General features: G+C 39.0%; 1 protein-coding gene and 1 long non-coding RNA gene across 2 annotated transcripts in view; one reads left to right on the top strand and one right to left on the bottom strand.

Moving 5' to 3' along the window:
• Window positions 1-25,207, bottom strand: part of LOC118415958 (EF-hand and coiled-coil domain-containing protein 1-like) — a 34,293-nt gene continuing 9,086 nt past the window's right edge. Inside the window, exons 3-8 of the mRNA XM_035820924.1 lie at window positions 6,579-6,718; window positions 2,970-3,008; window positions 2,366-2,544; window positions 644-802; window positions 415-484; window positions 1-138 (exon numbers count right to left, since the gene is read on the bottom strand). Of these exons, the coding sequence (XP_035676817.1) occupies window positions 14-138; window positions 415-484; window positions 644-802; window positions 2,366-2,544; window positions 2,970-3,008; window positions 6,579-6,718 (712 nt within the window). The 3' untranslated portion in view covers window positions 1-13. The remainder of the gene's footprint in view (window positions 139-414; window positions 485-643; window positions 803-2,365; window positions 2,545-2,969; window positions 3,009-6,578; window positions 6,719-25,207) is intronic.
• Window positions 63-23,380, top strand: LOC118415959. The gene is made up of 2 exons (XR_004831176.1): window positions 63-147; window positions 22,153-23,380. It is a non-coding gene; the product is annotated as an uncharacterized LOC118415959 (long non-coding RNA).

Below are 25,207 nucleotides of genomic sequence, written 5' to 3'. Positions count from 1 at the left end.
TTTTTATCGTTGTTTATCCGTACACTGCCAGTAGGTTGTTGGACGTGTTGTGTTGACAGTCCTGTCCAGACAACAGCAGGTCACAGTGCTTCAAGTTGTCATACAGAGCAGACAGGAACTCCTTAATTCCCTCGCCATCTATAGGAGGTAAGAAGAATGTCAGATCTTTATTATAAATTGTTGGATAGAAATCAGAAGCACTGTTCAATACTCAATCAACCAAAGTTTTCATCAGAGCAATTTGCCATTCATCACTGAATTTGAAAAAGTTGTCTGTATATTGTATTTACACTGATTTACTAATTTCAAAGCCTAATTGCCAAACTGGCCGTTCATATACAGATAAGAAATTTAGATTTTCATTCAAGAAATGTATCACTGTCACAAAATATAATTTGTAGGAATGCAGTTTACCTTGTTGTGGCTTGTCATTGCTGTTAACACTGTCCAACACAAGCTTTCCCATCGAACGACGAGAGATTTGCTGAAGATGGAAAGGAATAAAAATATTTTGTAAGATCATCTGTTCATAGAAACTGTGGGGATCAATATACACAATTGAGGACATACAAATGTACAGAAATGGGTCAGTAGTTTATTATGTTGCACTTCATACTGGATCTGCTAGGTGGTGCTTACGTACCATCAGGCGCAGTGTTCTCATGACAGCCAGGATGTCAATAAGCTTCTCCTCAATGATTGACAGCCGCACCCTCTCAGTCTCCAGGCAACGCAGCTCCAGCTGCATCTTATCGATGTCCGTTGACTTCTCGTGTAGCTCCATCAACACCTCGCTCTTGAACTGATGGGAGAAAAGTTGTGATTGGTCAATTGGCAATGTATATCGTTTGGCATTGTTACTGTATAACAGTGTTTCACATGGTTTCAAGGTACCAAATAAGGATTGCCAAAGAGGTTTCAATATCTCATCTATTGTCCTATGTCAAAACATGCTGAGCAGATATTGATCAAGCTGTATTGAATGCTCGTCAATGAATGTGATGTGTTCCAGTCAATTACATGAAGCCAAGCCAACCACTCCACTCCTGTCATAAGCCACATACATGTATAATTTGATTTGCATAGTTAAGACCCAGTATAGTTATGTCTGAAGCAACACCTGCAAAGGCCATTTCTCCTCAGTCCCTAGCTTTGCTTGTTTGTTGAGACCATGTTTGACTGTATCATAGTATATAGCATTAGGAAATGTCTAGAGCCAAAATGAGGTCCTGTTACAGAACTTGTTTTTCCTTCAAGGAGAATCCTGAATTTACAACCTGAACAATTCTTCAGCACAAACGTCGGCAAACATTGTAAACATCACCGGGATACATTTTTCCTATTGTTTGAAAGCTGCCTTCAACCAAAACAAACAACGGCAGCAAATCCTGTACTTGTTGTAGCAACAAAAGAAGGCTGACTGAAGTGTTCTGTAACTTTTCTCCGCACCAGACCACCCATGAGCCTTTGTTCAACAGTAGGGTGTTCTGATCAACTGTTGTGTTCAACTGTTTGCTATTGTATGTCCTGCAGATGTGCAATACTGCTCTGGTAAGCTTATACTATGAAATTCCTTTGTACAGACATGTACGGCATGTTGATATACATGGTTCTCATTTCTTTTGTAGTCTGACATAGAAGTAAAAGTGATGTTTTGGGGACAGATATCAGTGGGGCTACAAATAGTAGCCTGGGTCCAATTTGCAAAGAGGAACATGATGTTTACTCTCATCAGGTAGTCTGGAATCCCAGGCTTGTCAGGATCTAATGAATTGGTTTTCAGTCAATCCGACAGAACACAATGTCCATTAGGACTGGGAAAATTTTGACCATTATGCTAACTGAATAGTGGGCTACATCATTTCATCCTCTGAGAGTTGGTGGACAAAGGACATTGCATTTTCTGTAATCAAGATCATTTACATAATTTAAGTTCCTTGTGTTGGTTACCAAGCACTGAGTTTCTGGGAGCATGAGGTTTTGGTCAGACATTTCTATTATCCAGTAGTTGGTGGCCGGTGCAATAGCCAAGTGGATAGAGTGTTTGCCTTGCATTTTGTAGGTCATGAGTTTGTTCCCTGGCCGAGTCATACCAAAGACTTTATGGTACATGCTGCTTTCTCTGCCTAACACTCAGCACTAATGAGGAAGAGTGATTTGGGTTAAACTCACATCACTATCAGTGGACTAGCCGCCTGCTGTAGTGGCTTGCACAAATGTGTGGCCTAAGGGCTACAGAAATGGAGATGGGCACGGCCCCTAATCATCTGTTACAGATGCATGTGCAACTAACTTTGATATTCAATGTTAGAAATTCATCTGATTTAGAAGTAGCAAATCTAATTAACTACAAAATCTATTATACCTCATTGAGCTGCTCCTCCACTGTGATCTTCTCCCCTTCAGCATCCTTCAGTTTGTATCTCAGCTGCTCCACACATGCCGCTAACTTCTCCATACTCATCTTCTCTACATCCTCCTCCTCCTCTAACTCCATTCCCTCCATCCCTCGCTTCTCCACCCAGGCATTCCCGTCATCCGAGGCTGGTTCGGGGGAAAGACAGGAAGTGTTTATTTAGTGATCAGGTTCAAATGGTGAACTGGTATCAGCTGTCTTCATTCAAAGCAAACAAATTAAAAAGTGTGGTTTACATATTTGTTTTCGTTACAAGCTTCCAGGCCAATATTTTCTGCAACATTTGAATAATTCTTGGTAACAAATTTGCTTTGATACATGTAACCTTATGCTAAAATTTTAACTTCATCATAGAAGGCAACATAGTTTTCTGAAGATTAAATCGCTTAAAATTACACAAAAGTTATTCCATTAGAAATCTGTTTTAGAATACTATATAAACATCATATAAGATAGTTTTGACAGACAAAGTATTGACTGGCATCTGTGCAGGTGTTTGTTTTCGTTCTGATTCCTTTTTAAAGACTAAGGATAGAAAAGGAGTCTGTCTTACCTGCTCTGCCCTCTACTGCCCTGAACAACTGTTCCTCACCTGGTGAAAAAAAAGAGAAAAATGTTGTCATTTATTCAGCTACACTTGATTATGTCATACACAACCGGCACAAGATATTGCACAGTACTATATGGAACTAAAGGGGAATTACAAGTATCCGTTCTTGGAGTTGTTGTACAGTCTAAAAGTAACTGTGAACTATCTTTTGTACACAGAGGTGCTATATTAAGCAGTTTCTAACCAAGTTGGAATGCCAGAAGCTTTTAGATGACAGGAAGATTTTGCTACATTCTTGACTCCTGTAAATACTTCAGACTTGGGGATTTCTTTTTCCAGAGGTATGAAAATAAACCCTGTTCTTGTTTGAGGTAGTGTAGAGGAATGTGACCAGACAACAGTCATGTGTAAGATGTCAGCTCACAGCTGACCAAGGTTCAGCACAAATAAACTCCACAGTTTCCACAGGTTAAACTAACAAGTTTTCCTGCCAACTACAACATTTACAGTTTATAGTTTAGACATCATCGGAAAAAGTTAACAAAACAGGTCATTTTCCCTGGGTTATATATAAAGTAACCTTCACACAATGATACATGTAGCAATGCCAAACTTGGATTTTCCTGAAATCTCAGAAAGTTACTGTCAACTGATTAATTTCTGGATGTGACACATTGAGGGTTGAAGTCTATTTTAACTTGAATAATCTGTAACATCTAAAATAAACATTTCCACATTCCACTTTTTTTTGTAGAGCAAATTTATGCATTCTCTTTGCATGGTAAAATAGAGGCAAACATCATTGTAGTACTAAACTTGCATTTTTCAATCTTCATCCTTTTGTATTTAAGACGGATTGATGAATGGATGCTGGGAAACTTGGGAATTGAGCGCAATTCAAAAGCACTCACGTTTGTATACACTTTCATCAAATATCTTTAATTGCCTTCGTCCGGGCAAGTCGAACCTTTATCGCTCGTAATTTTGGGAAAGCCAACAGATGTTCATGTTTTATGCATTTCTGTCCGACCACCCCTACAACAAAGACTCCCCACTCCAAGACGGATAGCATGTGTTCAGCACTACTGACCCTCCCGGCCCGGAAAAATGACCCGAAATTGACCAAATTTCCCATAAATTTTCCCGCCATTGTTACAGGCACGTCTGCGACATTACTGACTGAGCGGTTGCCATGGAGACACGGACTCTAAATTGGTCATCAGGGGTCGGAGAGAAAGGCCAAGTAAAATTGATTTTCCAGATTTTCGGTGAAAAATTGGAAACTTGGGACCCCCATTACGGATGCCTTGTCTCTTGCTGTTTTAGACTGCTTTAACTGTTTTACTGACTTGATTGTTGCATCAAAAATGCAGAGAACTTTGACAGGTGTCAGTCATATATTCATGCAAAGCACAGAAGTTTGTTTGTAGTACAACAGACATCTAAAACACAATGAAATTCAAAGTTGTTGGGTTGTTGCTAAAATGTCCTACTAAAGACAAAGTGAATTTCTTTTGAATACCATTATGATAGAAATATAAGGAAAAATTGATGCAGTAAACCTTGTCTTCTCCAGACAAACTAATCATAATTACTTTAATTTATCTTTATGTGGCACCAGCAAGTTCTTGGAAAACACTAATTTCTGAAAAAATTGTGGGACATCAAAGCAAGTGATGAACAAAGAAGGGTACTCAAGACCTTTCATCAGTTTGTAGTGTGTTATTTGTGCCTTTTGTAGAAACTTCTATCAGAACACAACAAAAAGGCTCAAAGGAAACAAAATGCCCATTTCCTATGTCTCCTTTCGGCTTTCTGTATATTCACGGGAATGAACATAGTATGAATGACTGGTAACTCAAGATCAGTGACCCCCGATGCAAAAATGTACCAACTATTCATGGTTATTGTGTCTGGCAAATTTAGACTATTAGAATAGCTAGTATACATGAGTTACAGGAATTGTGAAGCATTTGGGGGCATGGATGTATCAGAAAATTATTCAAATATAACATTCAGTATAAAATTGATAGTATCTACATGGCTGTATAAATTTGCGAAGTAATATGGTAATAGTACTAATTTATCTAAAATATAAGGTATGTTATGTTGTACATGATGATGTAGCTTTCTTTTATTTGCTGAAAAAATATCAAAATGTGCAAGAGCCAAAATCAAATTATCAATAGCTTACTGTGTAACCTTTTTATCTATACCTTTTCAAATGTTAACGCAGAATTTGTTTTATCTAAACCTTTTCATGGGAAAGTTAACGTAATACATAATGCAAAATTAGCTTATAATAGTCTTCAGGGGAAAAATGACTCCCGAAGGTTCTGATGAAGAATTTGGATTCCCCTGCCCAGTGGATGGTGACAGTTGACACAAAAGTGTGGTCCTGGTCATTATTCAGCTGTCACCACGGCTGATGCCTGCGGTTCCAGGCTATTGTGTGAGTGTCAGAGGGTTCACTAACCCTGAACAAGCACAATGTAGGGGATTACCGGAGCACGGCTATCTGATTATGTTTCACCTTCTCTCTACACTCACTTACTTCTGGAAAATTAGATGATTCACAAGTGGGTCAAAGTACCCTGTATACAAGATGTTATAAATCTCGAAGTTTAACACTTTTTTTTTTACTTACATGTTCGGGCTGTTTGAAACATATAACGTTAGTTGCCAAACTGAAGTTTGACAATCTTTTCAGATTTCACTGGCTATAAGAAGAAACAGTAAAACTCCATGATAAACCGAATGAAAAGAGCTAGAGTTTTACTGACTGTTATAGATGTCAAAGTTTAACACTTTTTTTTACTTACATGTTCGTGCTGTTTGAAACATATAACGTTAGTTGCCAAGCTGTAGTTTGATAATCTTTTCAGATTTCACTGGCTACAAGAAGAAACTGTAAAACTCCATAATAAACCAAATGAAAAGAGCTAGAGTTTTACTGACTGTTGGCATTGAAGCCGACGTGATAGATATACAACTTCTTGGTCCAAGGTTGCTATGAATTAGATCTACTTCAACTTAAGAAGTAAATTTGATCCATCTTAGAAGTGACAGATTGAGGTCAGACAAGTAAACTTTGTTTCCTTGAAAAGACGGTTGAGTCTAGGTAGCGTCCCTGTTTTCAAAAATGTGAGAATTAGGACAATGGTTGGAGCACCACTATTATGCTGAGCTCAGCGGTTAGCCCAAAGGGCAGGGTGTCGGGGGAGCCGGACTATTGTCAGGATACTCAAAGCCTGAATTTACTGTGGTCGCAGGCTATTGTCTGAAGAGGGGAGGGCAGCCAACCTGGACTGGTCATCAGTCATCCAGGACGCTAGAGTGACCATCATGTTGGTCATTGATTGATTGACAGTCAGGCTATCAGATCCATGATTCTTTTATCATCAAAACTTTTCCTACTAACTTAGCTAGAGTAGGAGATTTCTACTGATAAGTATTGATGTAGGGGAGTCCATCTGATTTGATCGAAAATATTTGAAATTATAAGATGATGACTCTTAAACTGCACATCTTAAAAAGAAGAAGAATACTTGTCCCTTTTCTTAGCATTGGTGAAAGGATAAAATTGTTATCATGATGATGTTTTCTACTTACTGCATCCACTTGACACTGATTGGTCAGGAGTTGAGACATCTGAGTGCCCTGCAGGTGATCTGCGCTCTGATTGGTCAGAATGGTACCCCACTTCCAAGGTCAGCTGTTCCTTCATGGAGGCCAACTCCCCACGACCGGCCCTGCACAAAACACAGAAAATGATCATAAATTGAATGCTTTAGAATTCGTACTCAGTCATACCACAATATGCTGTTGCCTGTGTCCAAGTCTTTTTACATTACTTGTATGGTCTTGCATTGTCAGTGAATTTGGGTAGGAGAATAGAATGATATTTTCACTAATAAGAATAGTCACTAATGTCAGCAAATGGCATTTATAGGTAAAACGTGAATTGTTAGGCTTTCAGTTTGAAGAGTCAAATAGCATTGACTCATACATATGTTGCACAGTGTACCTCTCTTCCCAATGTGGCCAATCATACATTGCACAGTGTACTTCTCTAACCCAATTCTAAAGTTGATATAAGATTAAGAATAGATGACTTCCATATTTATCAATCAGCAAGTGTGCGGAAGCTTCCAAAACAACAGGTGTCAGGGCTCACAGATTTATTGCTGACTTTTCCTGGGAGGTATGCGAACTTGGCTGAGAGCAGTAAACAACCATGGGAATCTTCAACTGTCTATCCCTCTGTCTGGCTCACAGTAAAATGGAAACAGGCTTTGGCAGAGTGCCACATGTGATGTCACTCTGATTCTAGCTCTGGCCAAGGTACTGAAAGCAGAAAACGTAGCTTCTAGTATTCAGATTACCTCTGCATAAGCCTTCAATCTTTAAAGACTTCCATATGAGATTCGCAATTTATCTATGCGCATATGAATCAGTGTCTAAACTGCCAACCGTTACAAAAACTGTTTATGCTGGAGACTTCTTCCAAATAAAGTCTCTGACAACTTAGTCTTTTACACATATATTTGATAATGTCATGTTTTGGCCAACTCTGTCTAGGTGCTGCCATGTTTATTTTTGTATTGGAAATGATACAAACTTGAAGACTATAAATCATCAGTTTCTCATTTTCTTGGTCTAAAGTAATGTGTTGGGACTCAGAACATTGTAACATAAGCATTTTCTTCAGGATACTTCCAGGAAAAAGCAATTGAGAGCTGACAAATTTCTGACATTTCTGACAGACGTAACTGTAGGTTAACGTCAATCAGTGTGTCAAGCATATATTTGCTGTGACCAGTGGGAAAGAATGTGCTCTTGGCACTGCTGCCATTGTTGTTGGAGACCAACTCTGTGGCTGCAAATCTTTCCACATCAGATCAGTGACAGTCTTCAAGTTGTGTAAATCTTTGAAATGGAGACAACCGGCCACAGTCTTTAAGTCAAGATGTCTCAACATTGGAAATATTAGTTTGAGGGCCAAAGAATTTATAAGGTTTGAAAGTTTATGAGAAACTAGGATGAAAAGGACTTTTTGAAAGAACTAGTATGAGCCGCAAAGAGTCAAGCTGTAGGTGAAGTTGATTAGTAGACCTTTGTTAAAGCAAAGAATGTGCCCATACACACATGTTGAGGACAGATGTGGATATTGCAAAGTCTTTCTATGACTTCAAAGCATAGCTCTGTGAAGTAGTAACCTTCTATATTCAAAACAACCCCTTTGTAAATCTCAGTTATGCCCCATCTGACATTTTGGCACAACTGTTTCTAATATTGTATACTCGAAAAAGCATAATACATGTACTTCACTCAGTAGAGGATATCATAACCTTATACTCTAAAGTCCTTTATTCTATGATCTTGTCTTGGATGTTTTAGCCTATTGATACTGAAGGTGATGAGAAGGCAACAGAAATGCACAGATGCTACATGTAGTATGTAATGGTATTCTAGCAGTTTGACAGAGTGTTTAATCCATTAATCATTGGATTTTTTCTCCATTCATGAAACGTTTTTCAAGTTCAGGTTATAACGCTTCTACTAAGTCACTCAGACTCCCTCATTATGAGGACATATCTACTTTAAGGCACATTCGTTTAGATAGTATACTTATTGCAATGATTGGTGATTTTTTCCCTTCTATTCTCAGAATGAGCCTGGTATCAGAGAAATTTAGACTCAGGTTTCAGGAGTTGGGGAAAACATGTCATCCTAAGGAGTACAGAGAGAGGACCTGGGATCTTTCTGACATGGTTAGGGGGTGAGTCATGACAGACTGGTGCTCACTGACATCAACTGATAACAGGAACTTACGGTTCCAGTCATTGAACCCAAGCTTCAAGTTTTCAGTATTTCAGATTGCGTGCATGCTATTTATATGTTGCTTCTTTCCTAGAAGGCTTTAAAAAAAGGAAGGGGCAAATTCCTTTCCTCAGTTTACGAGCAGATCAGTGCAATTACATGCAAAAAAACAACATGCTGATTTGCTCCATTCAAAGTAGTTCCAAGAAAAGTGATTATCAGAAAACCCACAGCCTACAAGGAAATGCAGCAATAAGATATGGAAGCCAGATAGAAAATGGCCAAGTATTTCATTAGCTAGATGTTGACTATTTTGAGGGACTGCCAAGAGTTCCAGTTCACTGTTGATTGGCAGGTTCTAGGCACCCGGTCCAGAGGGAGGAAGCTGTCAATCTTACAGATCAGGGGAGCTTATACAGGGATTGGTGTTTAAGCTTTATGGATCCTATTTGTGTGTTTGTGTGTATTTTGCTGATGTAAAATGGTGATGTAAAATACAGCATCACAAGTAGCTATGGGTGATTACATTGATCAACTGATCACATATGTACAAATATATCTTTATCATTTACAAAGTCTTTAGAGCAGAAAGGAGCTTGACATACAGTATAGCATTTATATAATGTACGTAAGATTATAAAATAATTCATACCTCAGAATTTCTACAAAAACTCTGTTTGGAAATACATGTTTTAACGTTACATCTATGACAATGATTTCTTTATGCAGACAACTACTAGTCCTCATATTAAGAGCTTTATCATTCCTTGCAAGCTTGGTGCAATTTCACAAGCTTAAACAGACAACTCTAAATCTCAGAAATTTCTCTGGTGAAGTTGTACCATTTCTTACTACCTTATCGAAACTACTTTGCCTGAAATCAACTTTGCCCTTATGTTATCAGCAGTTCTATGATGACAACAGGAACAAACATTCCTATGGTCCATCCATACACCACTCCAGACCTGCAGATAGCAATCAGCTACAGGACAGATGATCCTACCCTTGCTCTACTTTAAGAGTCATGTGTCTCTGCTAATTAATTAACATAATTGAAAACAGGTGATGTTATCTATTAAGGACTTCTTAGGTTTCAGGTAAATTTTGGTAAACTTTGGGAGGTAGAACTAGCCTTACAAAACACCATAATCATGGATATGTCTTATATTTCTGTATAATTTTTTCATGCACTCATATCAATCATTCCACTGAGTAGAGCTAAGCATCATATGAAAATATATCTTTTACTGATTCATGATTTTATGCAAAGATACAGGACCACAGAGATTCTAAAACAAACCAGTGTGAGTGCTCAATTATACTTTCTAAAAGCTGATCTTCCAGAAGTATAAAGGCTTGCTGCAATGGCTATCTTAAATCCTGCCAAGTGTCCACTGTCCACTCTTATCTAAGATATTGTTTTTAGTTCAAAAGGTGAAAGCTTCTTCATCAAAGGGAGTGCTTTTCTTAAATCTGCAACAGGTGTCAATGTTTTGTATCTTCTACACTTCTTCAAAGCAGACAGTCAATTAGTCTTCACTCTGTCCCATGTGGTTCTTCTTAAGTTAAGATCAAGATCTTGATATGTCAAAGTCTGGTACCTCCTCCAAACTGTCTCACTCCCTATCTATCTAGGTTAGGGATGGACCATAAAATCTGTAGTGTCATGTAGTGTCATGTTGGCACCCTTAGCTGTATTTTTTAATAGGATTTACCATTTTGTTGAAAGTGTTCTCATACAATAATATGGAAAAAGTAAGGCATTGAATTTTGGAAGCCCAGTCTTCATCTTTCTAGCATTAACAAATAGACTTTGCTAAGGGGTAAGAAGTTGATATGAAGAGAGGGTCCCCTCTTGAAGATTCTCCCCAGTTTGCAACATGCTGTAGCTCATTAACTGCATGTCTTGGCTCCATGTGTGTTCCATGGTATCACAGGAGATTCCTTTAAGATCTGACTTATTGCCGGCAACTGTTCTCTTCATAGGAGGTCCTTATCTTAAGTGTCCAAGACTGAATTTCCAAGAGATGCCCCGCCACAAATAAGGTCCCAATTTGTAGGGCTATAATCAAGTCATTAATGCAAGATTACCAGTATGGTATGGGGTAGCAAAATAGCAGAAAGCAGATGAACGAATGGTTCCACACAAGCCCTTGTTTTGCCATAGAAGAACTTTTGAACTAAACCTTTTGTGAGACTTTTGATATACACTTATGACAAAAACCTGACTATGTTTATAGTCTAAGCTGTCTATCATCAAGTAGTAATTTTCATAGGTTGAATGACAACTGAAGACACAAGTCCTATAACGTTACATTTCCTTCTGGGTTTTGGATTTAAAAAACATCTTCTTTAGTTGCTAATTCTGTGTCAGTTCCATGTCTCCAATGTGTCTGACCTCTGGCACAAGGCTAAGCACTCCAGTAAGATGGATTTAGTACTTGATACCTGGATCTGAAGAAAATGTGAGTGTTGTGTGAAATGGTGTTACAGGTCCACTTCATATGAAGTACATATGCACACTTCGATTGCCTGTTGTATGGAATGAAACAGGTACTTTACTCTGTGGGTATTTCCGTACATTGAATGAGTACAGATGATAATATCCAGAGAGAGTATGGCTTGTATAACTCAACAGCAAGCCCTGGTTTTGACCACAAGTCTGCTGAGCCCTGCCCAGAGATAACACAGGCCACATCAAAGGCCAGCCAAGTCCTGAGCATGTCAGTTATTCTGCAGTCTACTGGACAACATGCCTGGGAAGTGATCCATTTCTGTTGTTAGCCTGTTAGAGCAGGGTTTGGGAATCATGGTTTTAAAGGATGAAATTGTCCTTTTTCTGAAGGCAGTGCCACCCAAACTAGCTTTAGAAGAAAAGCACCAGCATAGCAACCAGGAAATCCTACTGACTGATCCTAAGCCCTCCTCGCAGAGGATACTTCACTATCATTGGAGGTACATGTACTTTCTACCGTAGGAAGGGAAAGATGAAAGTATGTTTTTCTCTACTGAGAACTGTGAAATTCAGAAAGTTAAGTTGAAAGTAGAAGAAAAACATTATTTTTTCCAATCTTTGTGGGCAACATTAAAAAGGTAAAAAAAACCTAAGGCTCTATTTTCTCGCCAAAAATGAACAAACAATCAACAAATATTCTGCTCTCTTTTGTCATACTAACCATTGTAATACGAGTGAAATCATTTCCATATATATACAGATTGGTGATATACTTGAAATCTGAGGATGAATTACCCTTAGAGCCCCATGTGTTCAATATCAGCCTGTCTTTAATGCCCATCAACCTGACACAGGTTGTTTAATAACAAGTTGTATACCCCAGCTGTGTAACAGGCACCATGTAACAACCAGAGTCACAGTTTAACTGCCACCAACAATATATATCCTTCCCATGAGGCACTGGAGCTGATACCAAGCTGTTCCCTTTTGCAATTTTGTCCTACAGCTTGAGTTACATCCTACTTTATGAGATTAGTCATTTAAACAATGTATATTAAAGCAAAGCTCTTTGGGGATTTTAGGCGATAAAATTACCACTACCTGGTATACCCATGAGCACTTTGTGTACCAGCATAATTGTACATATCCATTGAGTGTTTAAGGTCAATTGAAAATCTGACACCATCCCTTCCCCACAATAGTAATTTACATACTACCAGCATACTATTTCGCTGACCATGACAAGAAAACTAAACTAGGAGAAACTGTCTTAGCTCAGAGCCATCTCAAGCAGAATAGATTCACAATGGCATCAGTTTAACTTTTAACAGATGGGTGTGCCATAGGCTAAGTAATAAGCATTCACCCTCCAGCCCTCTGCTGACCTTTGCCTGTAGGGTCAGTTCCTCCATTTCAAGAGGCTGCACACAGATTCTGGGGCATGCTGTGAAGATAGCAGTCCACCAAATGTCTGTCTAGAATAGCACATAAAAGTCTTAACCAATCCATCTCCAAACAGAAAGTTAATTTTTCAAACCTTCTCGAAGAAGAAAATAAGAATCGAGCAATGTGAGGGTGCAGGAGTATATGCAGAAAGCAAATGATACGTGCAACTATAACAAAATGGAGTTGGTATCAGATTCTGGTCCCAGTGTGTGGAAGGTCCTCTCATTACTCTAATTATAGTGAGATGGGGAAGTTGGCTCCCCTTTGACCCCTCCCTGTACCAGAGTCAAGTGCTGACACCCTGGGTCATGTGCACTGATTATGGCACTGGTGTGGGGGACACAGATTAGGTTAACTTAGCTAGATGCTGAGTCGGCTCTTTTTTAACAGCTTTTGCAGAGTAGACTCAGGCTTGTGTAAAGCTCAAAATCAGACATTCTTTTAGGACACAAGAGAAATCAAAGGACCTGTTTTTAAAGCATAGCCTTTAAAGCATATCATTGATATTCCTGTACAGCTATATATACAAAAGAGGTCAAAACATTGAAGGAAAAATTGTCAAAGGTTAGTGGCACTTTTCCAATCAAAAATACCATTCAGGACACTTTGGTTGTGCCTATTTTTCATTTCAACTTTGTCTTTTTCTTCAAAAGAAATGTATACCTTTACCTGGCTGAGATATAGGGCAAAACCATGAGTTAAGCCCAAAACTATCAGAAAGTCTTGTTGCAAAATGCAACAGAAAATTGGAACAGATGTCAGACTGAGGCAACATCCAGAACAGGAGAAGCCAAATCGGCCCTCAGAGTAATGTGCATGACTGAGCCAGGACAATTTAGAATAAATTTGCAAAATGGATTTGTTCTGGTCTGCCTGGGGTCTGTAGGTGGGCGTGGCCAGCCAGTAAGGGGGGCAGGGTTGGTCCAAAATAAGGCATCAATCAGGGAGAGCAGGAAACCAGCAGGAGCCAGTCTCAAGTGTCTGTCTGTGTCAACAGGTTCATCTTACCATAAATCACATAAACAGCCTCCTAACCTGTGCCTCTACTAGTCACAACTGGTTAATGGCTGAAAACATGTTATCATTACAGGTGCCAATTTTTTTTCACGAGATTGATGAAGAAAATGCATTTGACTATTTTTGAATAATAGCCAAGATTCGATTCCTCCTAACCTGTGCCTTTACCAGTCACAACTGTTTAATGGGGGAAAGCATGTTATCATTATTGGTGCCAAATTTGTTTTTCAGGAGATTGATGAAGAAAATGCATTTGACTCTCAAAATCTGTTTTGAATAACAGCCAAGATTTCATTCTAAGCCTTCAGTTTCCTTGATGATCTTGAAAGAAGGAATTCAGGAAGGAATCTTTCTCTTTGTATGACTAACTATAGGATGGCCAATTGAGTACCTAATCCGGTTCAGCCCGGTTCTGGTTTTAGTATAATCCCCGTTTTACAGCTGTGCACGCTCTTACAATTTTACGGACTTTACCTGCTCTCCATCCAACACTTCCTGTCTCCAGTTTAAATCTTAGCTAATGCCGCTTCCTGTTGGATGTGTCTTTAGAGCGGATGAAACAAAAATCAGATCATCATTCTTCTTGGTTGTGTGCCCTTAAGAAGTCTGCAGGGATGCCTGTTGCTCATTATCTTTCTACTTACTAAAAATGAGGTAATTTGGGAAAAGTCCAAGAAGGACTGAGAAGCAGGAAATGTACAAATTGGACAGAAATGAGTTGAGTGCAAGAAGAATTTGAATTTGTACACGTATGCATGCAGTCTGGCTGCCCAAGCTAGCAGCTCTAGAGTCTTTCTTTTACCACTGAGTTCTTTTATGGGTAAAGTCACACACGGCCCTGAACAACAGTTTTCAAAACAAAATGACGAAAGTCATGTAGAGTCTTCTTCTTGTAGTACTAGACAGATCACATCACTAATCACCATGCAAAAGTGAGGACAACTTGTTTGCTTTGACCAAATCCCCTGTTGCGATTTGTTTGGACACCGCATTAGACTGACTTTGATGTGTAAGGCCCAATGGGGACAGACATGTTTGGGTACATGTTGTTGTGTTGGTGGATCTGATTGATCAGTCAACAGATGAACAAGGCCTGTGTGTCCTCCATGAGACAACCGGACTGATGATGTTGCTAGGTGATGCCTGTCAAAACAGAATGTGCCTAGAGCCTTACATGCCATAGAAGCATCAAGCAAGGAGCTTTCAATGTTAAGAATTTTTTGCCATATCCCTTGAGTTTTCCACTCCCTTTTCTGTGCCTGCCTTTCTGTCTAATATGGGACTAAGTAAAGGTAAAGGTCTGTCTGTCTCTTAGAAAATTAGACCACTGGCCAAACTGAAATAGCAGCTTAGAACGTTTTATCTACTTAAGTTCAAATACATAAAGAAAAGCATTTCCACAAACACCAGACAACATCTGCCATTCCTACTATTTGCCACATGTCTATGTCTGAACATTCTGCCAGTCTGCATTGACTAAAGTTAGACCTCTGCTCCTGCCTTCTGTGCATGTCAAATTCCCACCTGCATGCTTACCACAAAATTAGTTTACATCAAGGAAATAATGCTACATTATTAGTCTGGGAGAAAGGGGCTTTCTTCAAATTAGTACCTCTGTGCTGAAAGTAGAGCAAACTCGTTTTCTCCTTGGGTGATTACTGGAAGCTGTGAATGTGCCAGGTGGGAGATTGAGATCTGACCAGACTGCCAAGAATGGAAAATGAACTTTTGGTAAAGTTCCACTGACTTTAGGGATGAAAAATGGTTTGGACCGTACCATTCAAAATGTTTGCAGGAGTTGGGTAGTCTATTTTATTTACTAACATACTTCAAGATTTAGATAGAAGACAATGACTTTCCATTATCAATGAAAAAAAGACTGCGGTATTGTTCTACACACCCTGGCAATTACTTCTAATGTCATGACTCTACTATTCAGATTGAGATTACAAAATGTATGTCTACATCTGTTACCCAGTTCAAAAGGATCCATTTGGATAAGTGAGCGACAAATAAATTGGGTGCTGGTGCTTACATAATTACATCATAGCCCTCCATCTATGGGATTAAACTTTTCCATAGGACTAGCAACAAAGAATGGACAAGTTATATCCAGACCACCTGCTCTGGCTGAACATGAAAGCTGGACGAAAATGATGTCTGAGGGCTGCTGCCAAGGCCACATTTGCGCACACAGCAAGACATGTGGGGGGAGGATTAGCAGGGTAAACAAAGGATTCTTCACGTCTGCACTCAGTTTTTATTGGAAGGGTAAGGAGTCTTATGGAAGTTGGGAAGTATTCAAGAAAGTATCAACAGTTATACAGGAAAGGAGGTGCCGTGACATTACATAAGCCATGGCTGAAACTCCATCCACAGTTACGAAACAGGCATGCTTGTTTGTTGGTACACATTTCCTCCTTACAAGGACTGAAGTGCCTTTGCACAACACACCTGTCACTGGGTCACCTGGTGACTCTGTGGTATATTGAATTACAGCTTATCAGAGTTAGGCATAATTTGTAATCAAGAGAAAGTTTTCAACTAGATGGGCTAGAATGTATAACTCAAGTTTTGCATACCTGCATGTTAAGTATTTTGAACATGACTAAACATAGACTGCCAAAATTCCATCCCAAAGAATACTGTAATATTACGACTTGGTCTCCCTGGCACACATACAGAGCAAGGCACACATGCAGAACATAAACTGGATCAGGTCCAGTGAAGAGATAGAAATAACACAGACTCCCATGGGAAAAGAAGCTCTACTCTAAACACTATCCTGTAGTATCCACACATATGTGACCAATCAGAGCAAAGCTGAGCCTCCAGGTCTAACTCTAAGCAGTGAATGAGTACCATTACTTTTGGAAATTTGCCAGTTTTGTATGAGAAAAGGTTTAAACTAATTTGGCAGAGTAAATCCTTGTCTGGCCACAAGCAGAAATGTTGCATCAACATCGAACAGTAAGGTGGAAAAAAGCTGGGTCAAAAAACGGTACAATGATATCAACATGCCTTTAAACAGGTGATAAATACAGAGCATACTTTTCCTACTTGGTGAGTTTGGTTTGCCTTAAAGTCTTCTTGCATTTAACCTGTCAAAGGATTATATTGTTTATAGTTGATTCCCTGACACATGATACTTAAGTACATTTCTTACATTTCTTTTTTTTCCTTTGAGCAAATTCCCATGGTTTTTCAGAGACCTCTTTAGATACGTCATGTTTTCCCAGGGAAACCATGATTACGAGTATACAAGTCTGGTCTTTTGTGCTGAAGGCAATACCCTTTTGAGGAATTGTTACCAGCTGTCAAGTTCACAGGTTTGAAAGAAACTACATGTAAGTCTTATGTGTGAAAATTGAGATTAAACTACAAAGGAAGAATTCCATCCTTGTACTCTTTGTTTTCATAAACCAGACCTTGAAACCACACTGAACATTTTGAAGTTAAAAAAGAAATTGGATACTTTGCTTTCATTTCACGACATTAGTGAAGCTTATGCACCAATCCAAAAGTTGTTTTTGCTTTGATTAGAGTTCACTGAAGCATCAGTTTGCAGCTGTAGACCACCTGGAACAGCTGGCAGCACATTGTTGCTGAATCTGTTTTCTCTTCTTCTTCACAAGTTCCAAACTTAATTTTCCATCTTCTTAAAAGAAAGGGCTAAACACAATAATACTTCATAAGTTCATACAGTGTTGAAGTGTAGGAGTTGTGGCTTTAAGAAGGTTGGTAGGCATTCTAGTACTGGTTGGCATTCTATAACCTCAGGTAAATTTTGCCATGATTACTTCTAATCGTCATCAGAATCTTTATCATATACAGGCCTTGGCCCAAGGAAGATGAGATTTAACAATGGAAGAAATCTGGATTAAAAACAGTCCTTTTAATGCCCATTTCCGGATAAAAAGCAAATTAAAACCTCTGATCACGAGCATATGTGTCCATAGCAGAAAGCATGCTATCTTGATTGAGGGGTTTGTGTTTTTCCAGTTGTGTGTGTCACTAGTAGTATCTCCCTCTATGTGCGAGTTCCTCTTAGTACACATTCTTCATTGCAGTTTGTCAGCCTTTTAAAATCCTTAAAGACCTCTCATCTTTCCTTTTCCCTCAAGGTATGCTTTTAGCACATCCCAGTGCTTAAGATCTTGCCGCCCTGCCCTCAAATATTATCAAGTTTTTAATGAGCTGGCATGCAGTTATCTGTGGCAGGAACTAGACCTTGACCCTGAGATGTTGATTCCAATACACCTTCTGCTCTGCAACCTGGGACAAACCATTTTGGCTGATATAGGGGTAAAACTTCATGCATAGAGAAATCATTCTTTTTAAACAGACATGGAAAATGCCATCTTAGGACTTACAAACTGAAAGCATCCCCCAATTTCACCATGTAATGCTAGTTCACCTTTATCTGCAGGGTAACCTATATCCATTGTTTTTAAAAACGGTATTTAGAGATGTCACCTAGAAGGACAGGCGGGGGTTTCAAACTGCAATATTTTCAATATTTCAAAACAGACTGATAGTGGATTTAGGATATTGCAGTTTGAAACCACTATCCATTGACTTGTTACCCTGTCTGTAGAAACAATGGATATAGGTTACCCCTCGGATAAAGGTGAACTAGCGCTTAATTTTGGACACAAAAGGTCTTGCCACAGGGCAGCATAAAAGAAGAGGAAATCTGACTTTGAAATTTGAACTTGAAATACTACTAGGTGTTGATATTTTTTGCAGGTTCCAAATCATTGCCTCGTGCTATAGATACCATTGATCGTTCCCAGCTTGAGTACACCTGTATCCTGTCAAAAGTGCAGCTGGTATATTAGACACTATGTTCCCTGGAAATTTGATCTTCCAGAAACTAAGATGTACTCATCCTTAACACTGAGTGCTACTCAAGGGGCCGCTTCCACTGTTGAAATACTTTCCTTGCCAACCTTTCATTCATATTTCAATTCCATACATCAATTTCGAGCTTACTTCATTTTCAAAAGACTGACAACAAAGGAAATTAATCTCCATATTCCAATCACAGATTACACAAATCAAGGACTGTCCCCCAAACCTGATAGCACCACCTTTCATACATCACAAGCCAAATTCTATATTTACTACATCAGTCTGGGCTTTGGTTCAAAGAATGTACATCCTGAGGACAAGGTTCATCTGAATTATAGGAACCATCTGTGTGAGCGACATTCAGGGCCGACTTTCTCAGGGTGTAGATGACATGGGCACCAATTAGACTTAACACAATCCTGGGCTTTTTTAACTGTAAAGGGGAAGGTCAGGACAATTGTGTCTGCTAAGAAGAAAACAAAAAGCAGCATTAGAAGGAAGAATTTTACAGATTACTGGATACAGTCTCCAATTTTGCCCCATGACCTAAAGGTTACAAAGGGAATTCCTATTTTTTCTCCATCAATCTATATTTGACAGGCTCCCAAGAATCAGTCACCAACAATTGAAACCTGCCTTCTTATACCTCTAATTGCTGCTCTGATATTTCACATTTGGTGTTGTTTTTGAAAGGAAGTAAAATATTCAGGGGAAACCCTAGATTTTCCCAACAACCCAATTTCATTACCTTATAATGTGGTATCTGCAGGACATTGTACTAATATTAATAGTCAATAGATGGGAAAGTAATAGAATCATAAGCAGTGATTCATAAGTACAAAGTCAAACTGTATTTTTGTCATAGTGAGATTTTCATCCTTGGTCAAACTTTGGGGCAGATTTGGATTCCTACCTGTCATCTTTTCTTTAAATCTCCTTCAGAAAATGCAAGGTTTTGTTCTGCTTTCTTGTCAACACCTCTAAATGCCAACCACACCCCCTAACCAATCCTCCTCAAACATAAGGAATTGAAACCAATTTCTTCCCATCTTAGCCACAAACCAGCCACATCCCCTAGGTTGACCAACCTCGCCTAGAATGGGAATGAAAGAAGTTGTTGTTTCCACATCTTGGTGGAAGCGGTCTGGGGTTTTGTTGGCATCTAATGTGGGAAATGGGGTTCGATCCCCCCCCCCCCCCCTTAACAGGTGGCAACCAGAAAGTTTCCTGACTAGAATATATATTTGCTGAGCACTGAATTGATTTTGGAAAAGTAGAACAAAATAACATACTAGACAAAGCAATTTTACCATTCTATCAAGTTCAAGAAGCTCATATTACTTTAGGTAATTGACAGAATCATTTCCTATTCATTTGGAAATTCATAGCCATTGAGTCATCAGCTCGCTGACTTGCTGAAACTAGTTATGCTCATTTTTTTTCACCACAACTGAAGCATGTCTCCTGTATAAATCAACTGTTGCTCTCAACTTCCTATTCTACTTAAATTCAAATAGATGAAATTACTGCCCTACATGCCCAAGCATTATTCATCGTCATGATCTTGAAAACACAAACACAGAGAGAAACCCCGCTGAAATACCACATAGGCAGGTTCAGGAAGTTATCTGAACTATTTAGGTGAGTCTTTCACATGCACATTGCATATCAACAATCCATGACAAGACTGTTTTTCACAGGCATACCATATCCTGTCAACAGGTGCGATGTTGTTTTTGTCAAAGGTTTCCATTCCTCACGACATTTGTGCCAAGGCACTTTGTTGGGTTTATCATTACAGTTGTACAGGTAGATCTATCTGATAAGAACTGATGCTATTTACAATTTACAAGCTAGCAATATGATGGACATGGAATGGGATGCCTGAATCAGGTCTGTTTTCTCCAAGATGGAGTATAAAAAAAAATTAAAATGTCTAATGTTATCTTGCTTTTTGCATGAATTCAGTTTGGTTACCAATCAATTCAGTACACAATGACAACAGCTTTTAATGTTTTGTGTTACTGCCCCTTCAAGGAATCTTAAAGGTCAGCGAACGTGCTAGTGTGCAACATAATTTTGCAGTTCCAAGTTTAGCCTTTTCCAGATAAGCCTTTCACAGTTCGGAAATGCTCCTGTCTGCTGTGATAGTTAATTAGCAGGACATGGCCGGCACATTATCAGCATGGAATTCTCTTGACATTCCAGCACCTTGTCCCAACAGCCCAAAGGACAGAAAGTCCTAGTCAGGAAACCATGAACTTCAGCACAACATTTCCTCCTGGTATCACACTGGGAAGTAGTGGAGAAAGATAAGTTCAATATGTTATCAGTAGACAGATTTGACACATTCCTTCTGCTTGTGGTAACACCCTCCAATTGCAAACTGCTGGCATGGAGTTCCAGTTTAGCAGTCTGTAACATTAGACACCACACTCTTAGAGAATGTAGTCCCACTAAGGTTAAGGTATCCAATAGCATGATAAGTAAAAACTGATGCAGTCCTTTTGGTTGTATGGATGACCAACCCAATTTGGACTTCGTCCCTTTCTTCTTAGAAATTTTGGCATTAACAGGAAAGCTTTCCACATATGACCTACTGTTATATGTAGTTTAGGTGGGGCACATTGGGCAGATGCTACAAGGCATAACCTGTTATACTGGTGACCCCATACTTTGAACAACACCTGAATTCCAGCAGAATACCTGAGTTGGAGTTCTGCTGTCATTGCTAATGGCTTTTACTGACAAGAGCTCAGTTGCCCTATGCAACAGTGACTCTTACTGAAAGCAACTTGAGTGTAACGTAAACATCCTTAATGTCAATGTCTTCCCCCATTTGAGTGGCTTATCTGAGCTAGCTGCACCCTTTTGGGGAATCTTCCAATGTTGAGTGGTACTGATAAAACCAGTGCCACTATTCAAGGGTCAAGCTTATTACTTACTAAGGTTTCTGACAATGTTGATGTCATCTCACATGGCTTTGTGGTCATTTCAAAGCATCTTTTAAAGAGGAATGTCAAGATCACTAGCACAGTGCACCTGTGTATCCATGTTACCTAGCTGCATAATACTCGTCGCGTCAGTACTAGTAGTACGATGGAGGTGTTTCTATGACTTCTTTAGGTACAAAGAGTAAAAATGATGGCAAAAGATTACTGAAAGACTTGAACTGAAAGATGAGCTTCAGAATTGATTTTACTTGACTGCTGACTCATGACATAGTAACCTGCCCCAAATGTTTTGCACCCCTCATTTAACACAATTATACATCAAATTTGTCTGGCCGAAAAGGGGTTCTATTTTAAACATCTGGTCAGCAGGTTCCACCTATGAACCAGTGAACTCCTTCCTTTGCACGGATGTTTTCTTTCCTTCAATGTCAGAGCTTATCAAATCAGACCTGAGCTGAATAAGACAGGCCCAACAGGCACAGATACCTTCTGACGTCAGTGGTTCCATAGCCGTAAAATCTCCCACGTAACTAAGTTAAGCTTGATAATATGCTCGATAGGCAGTAATTTTCATTCCCTAATTGATGCATGCTTGAACCAGTATGTAATCATATTACTGCCACTTTTCATTTTACAGGAATGTGACATCTGAACCAGGAGGGCAGTTCTCAGTTGCAGGTGTGCTGACACTTCCAAGGTTTTTTAAAAGTCTTTCACAGTAGGTCAGAAGAGGGACTGTCAGGATAAAATAAATAGATCTACTTCCAACATGTATAGATTGTGTGGTACAAGGCATAACCTCTTACGGTGTTGTGAACCATAACAAAACTGTAACACAAACTCTGTAAGCAACCCAGATCAAACATCCTGCAAATGGATGTAGAAACAAAGTCCAACAAAGAGCAGTCTTGCTCCTTCCTGATAAAAGCCCTTCTGTTCTGGCAAGAGGAAACAGTATTGACAATGAATGACATTAATCAACCCTGCTTGGACATGGCCACTATTACTACATGATATGGGAGAGTAACTGTTAGGTTCTGTAAACATGCCTTGCCTTGCCTTTTTACTGTAGAACCTATCAGAGTCGCAACAGGAAGGATCAAGGATTGGCTAAGGTGAAGAGCACAGGTCAAAACTGGGGGAGTTCGAACCTAATAAACCACCTGTAGAGGTCAGATAACCTTGACCTATTATTTGGAGGAAACAATAACACCAGCAAGAAAAATATTGACTTGCTGCAATGAATGAGAGTTACATGCATGGAATAGTGTTGCCCTGGAAAAAATGTAAAGTTTCATTTTTCTTTCCAAATGTTTTGATAAATTACAACAACATCTTTTTTTTTATAGAAAATTTCAGCCCATGAACCTTTTTTAAATAAGACGCTATAGAAAAATGCATGGATACCAGTTTGCTTTTTGTGACCAAAAGTATGTATATGTCAATACACTTTGAGCATCTTAAGTAAATTTCCGGCGGATACAGTTATCAAAGTTTAATGCAACAGTCCTTTTGACTCTGTCTCCAGATGCAAGACAATCACTGTTTACATTTCAGAAGTGATAGGAAGAGAAAGCGACATATCTCTGATACCTGTGTATTTTAAGATGCTGTGTTCTGATACCTGTGTATTTTAAGATGCTGTGCTATTACATGCCTGAGTATCCCAGGGACAAATGTCAGTATGTGACATGACATGAAACTGGTGACATGATAGGAGGAGCAGAATTTTTCTGATGATAGGAATCAAGAAACATCCCAAAATGAATCTTTTTAGAATTTGTCAAACACTACCAAATGACTATAATCTCAAGAGTATTATACAATCAGCAAGAAAAGTTTTAATGTAATGAACAAAACTAAAGCATGATACAACTGTATGACCGTTTCAACTTTTGGTGCTGTTTGACCCTGAATACACAGAGATAAAAGAAGTCAAACAGAGGGATATGTTGTTTTGATACCTTAGCAACAACAGACACACAACTTTGTTTCTTGCTGTTGCTAGTCACATAACGTTAAAGTTTATCAAATAGTTAAAATCAATTTAATCAGTTATCCAAAACATTAAACAACAACTTTGCAAAACACATCAAGTTTATATCAGTATGAAATGCAGTTTTATGACATGTCATGCTGATGACTTTCGTCTGTTTCAACAGATATTGAAATGTTGCCTTGTTAAAACTGTTAACCAATTGGAAAAGTTTTTACACAGAGATTAACCTCCTTGGTGTTTACAGGTTAGTTTGACCCACTCACCCCCCATTAGAAGATAAAACTGTCACTCCACCACTTTGGGACAAAATAGATGTCGACCAGGCATTACTATAATGGGTTAGCGGACAATGGAGCTCTGCAAACATGTCCACAAAGTATTTATAGCCGCGTGATTGTCCTGATTATAGGTGCACATTCTTCCTCACCTGATTAACCTATGGGACCACACACCTGTGCAGCAGGTACAGGTACAGGTACGCTGAGGGAGGGGGTCTAGGGTTCTTCCTCAGATGACTGACGAGATTATGACAAGACAATGCACACATTCATGCAGATTACAACACGATTAATACAGACTATTGATGTGGATATAGAGGATGTTATGGGATGACACAGGAAAGATCTGTAATCTTCTTCTATGTCTCCTGTACTTCCTGCATATCAAAGTGTTAGCTCTTCTCAAGTGTTATTGCTTCAGAAATTAGAGAGTGTTGTTATGGCTTTGAATGGCACATTTTGCAACTGAATTTGGCTCAAAATGCATGTGTAATGTGCAATGTTTTATCATAAAATGTTTTAACAGTCTTCTTCTCTTGAACCTGTGAGATAGGTAAGTCTGATTCAAGGTAGTGCTGGTATGACCACACCTTACTGACAAGTGACAACAGTAAAACCCTTTGAAAGAAATGCATTTATTGAATTTTTTGTGATCTGTAACAGAAGATGTCATGACAATAGAACTATAAACAGTAGTCTTGAATAAAGAACACAGCTTTAGAGAAGTGCATATACCAGTTGAACAGGTGTACCCTTCCTGCTATCACCTGCTGTTGCTATGGTTTCCTGTCCTCTCAAGGCCACACCGCCCCCAAAGATCAGTGGTCAAACACTCCATGGAAGTGGACACACCAAGTCGGCTGGACAATCCTGTGGTCAGTCTGAAGGGCCTTACTCATCCGGGCGTGGCAAGAGTGTTAGTACACCTAAGAAAGGATTTGCCCAACCCAAAATCTGACTCTTTCTTCTGTAAACCTCCTCCTCTATATGCATGTTACACTTTGTGCATACCAGGTGCCACAGTGATGATTACTGAGTACAGCCAGATGGATAGAAATGCAAAGATATAACTTTTTGCAGATAGGGAAATTACAACTGAAGCTTATGACTTAGCAGTGATATGTAAAAAATATTGCCAATGAATATTGCATTGTTGTTATTAAAAGAATGCTATGATTTTGTGTATGTGTTTGTGTCATGGTTTTTCTCTGTCAGGTTTTAACCTTAACTCCTTAGTCAGGGCATACAAGGGAACTTGGTACGTCCCTTACCTTTAAGTATTATGACTTACTTTACTTTGGCCGAGCTCCCGCTCGAACCAGAATAATGAATCATGAGTCTCTTAAGTTCAACTTTTTTTTGCAATCTCCTTTTATCTGAATTTTTCTTCTTATTCTGCTAGCCTCCAGATGACT

The sequence above is a fragment of the Branchiostoma floridae genome, chromosome 5, assembly GCF_000003815.2.
Source record: "Branchiostoma floridae strain S238N-H82 chromosome 5, Bfl_VNyyK, whole genome shotgun sequence".
Classification (NCBI taxonomy): Eukaryota; Metazoa; Chordata; class Leptocardii; order Amphioxiformes; family Branchiostomatidae; genus Branchiostoma; species Branchiostoma floridae.
Note: the sequence above shows the minus strand (reverse complement) of the source record. Positions and strands in the feature narration are given on the sequence as shown.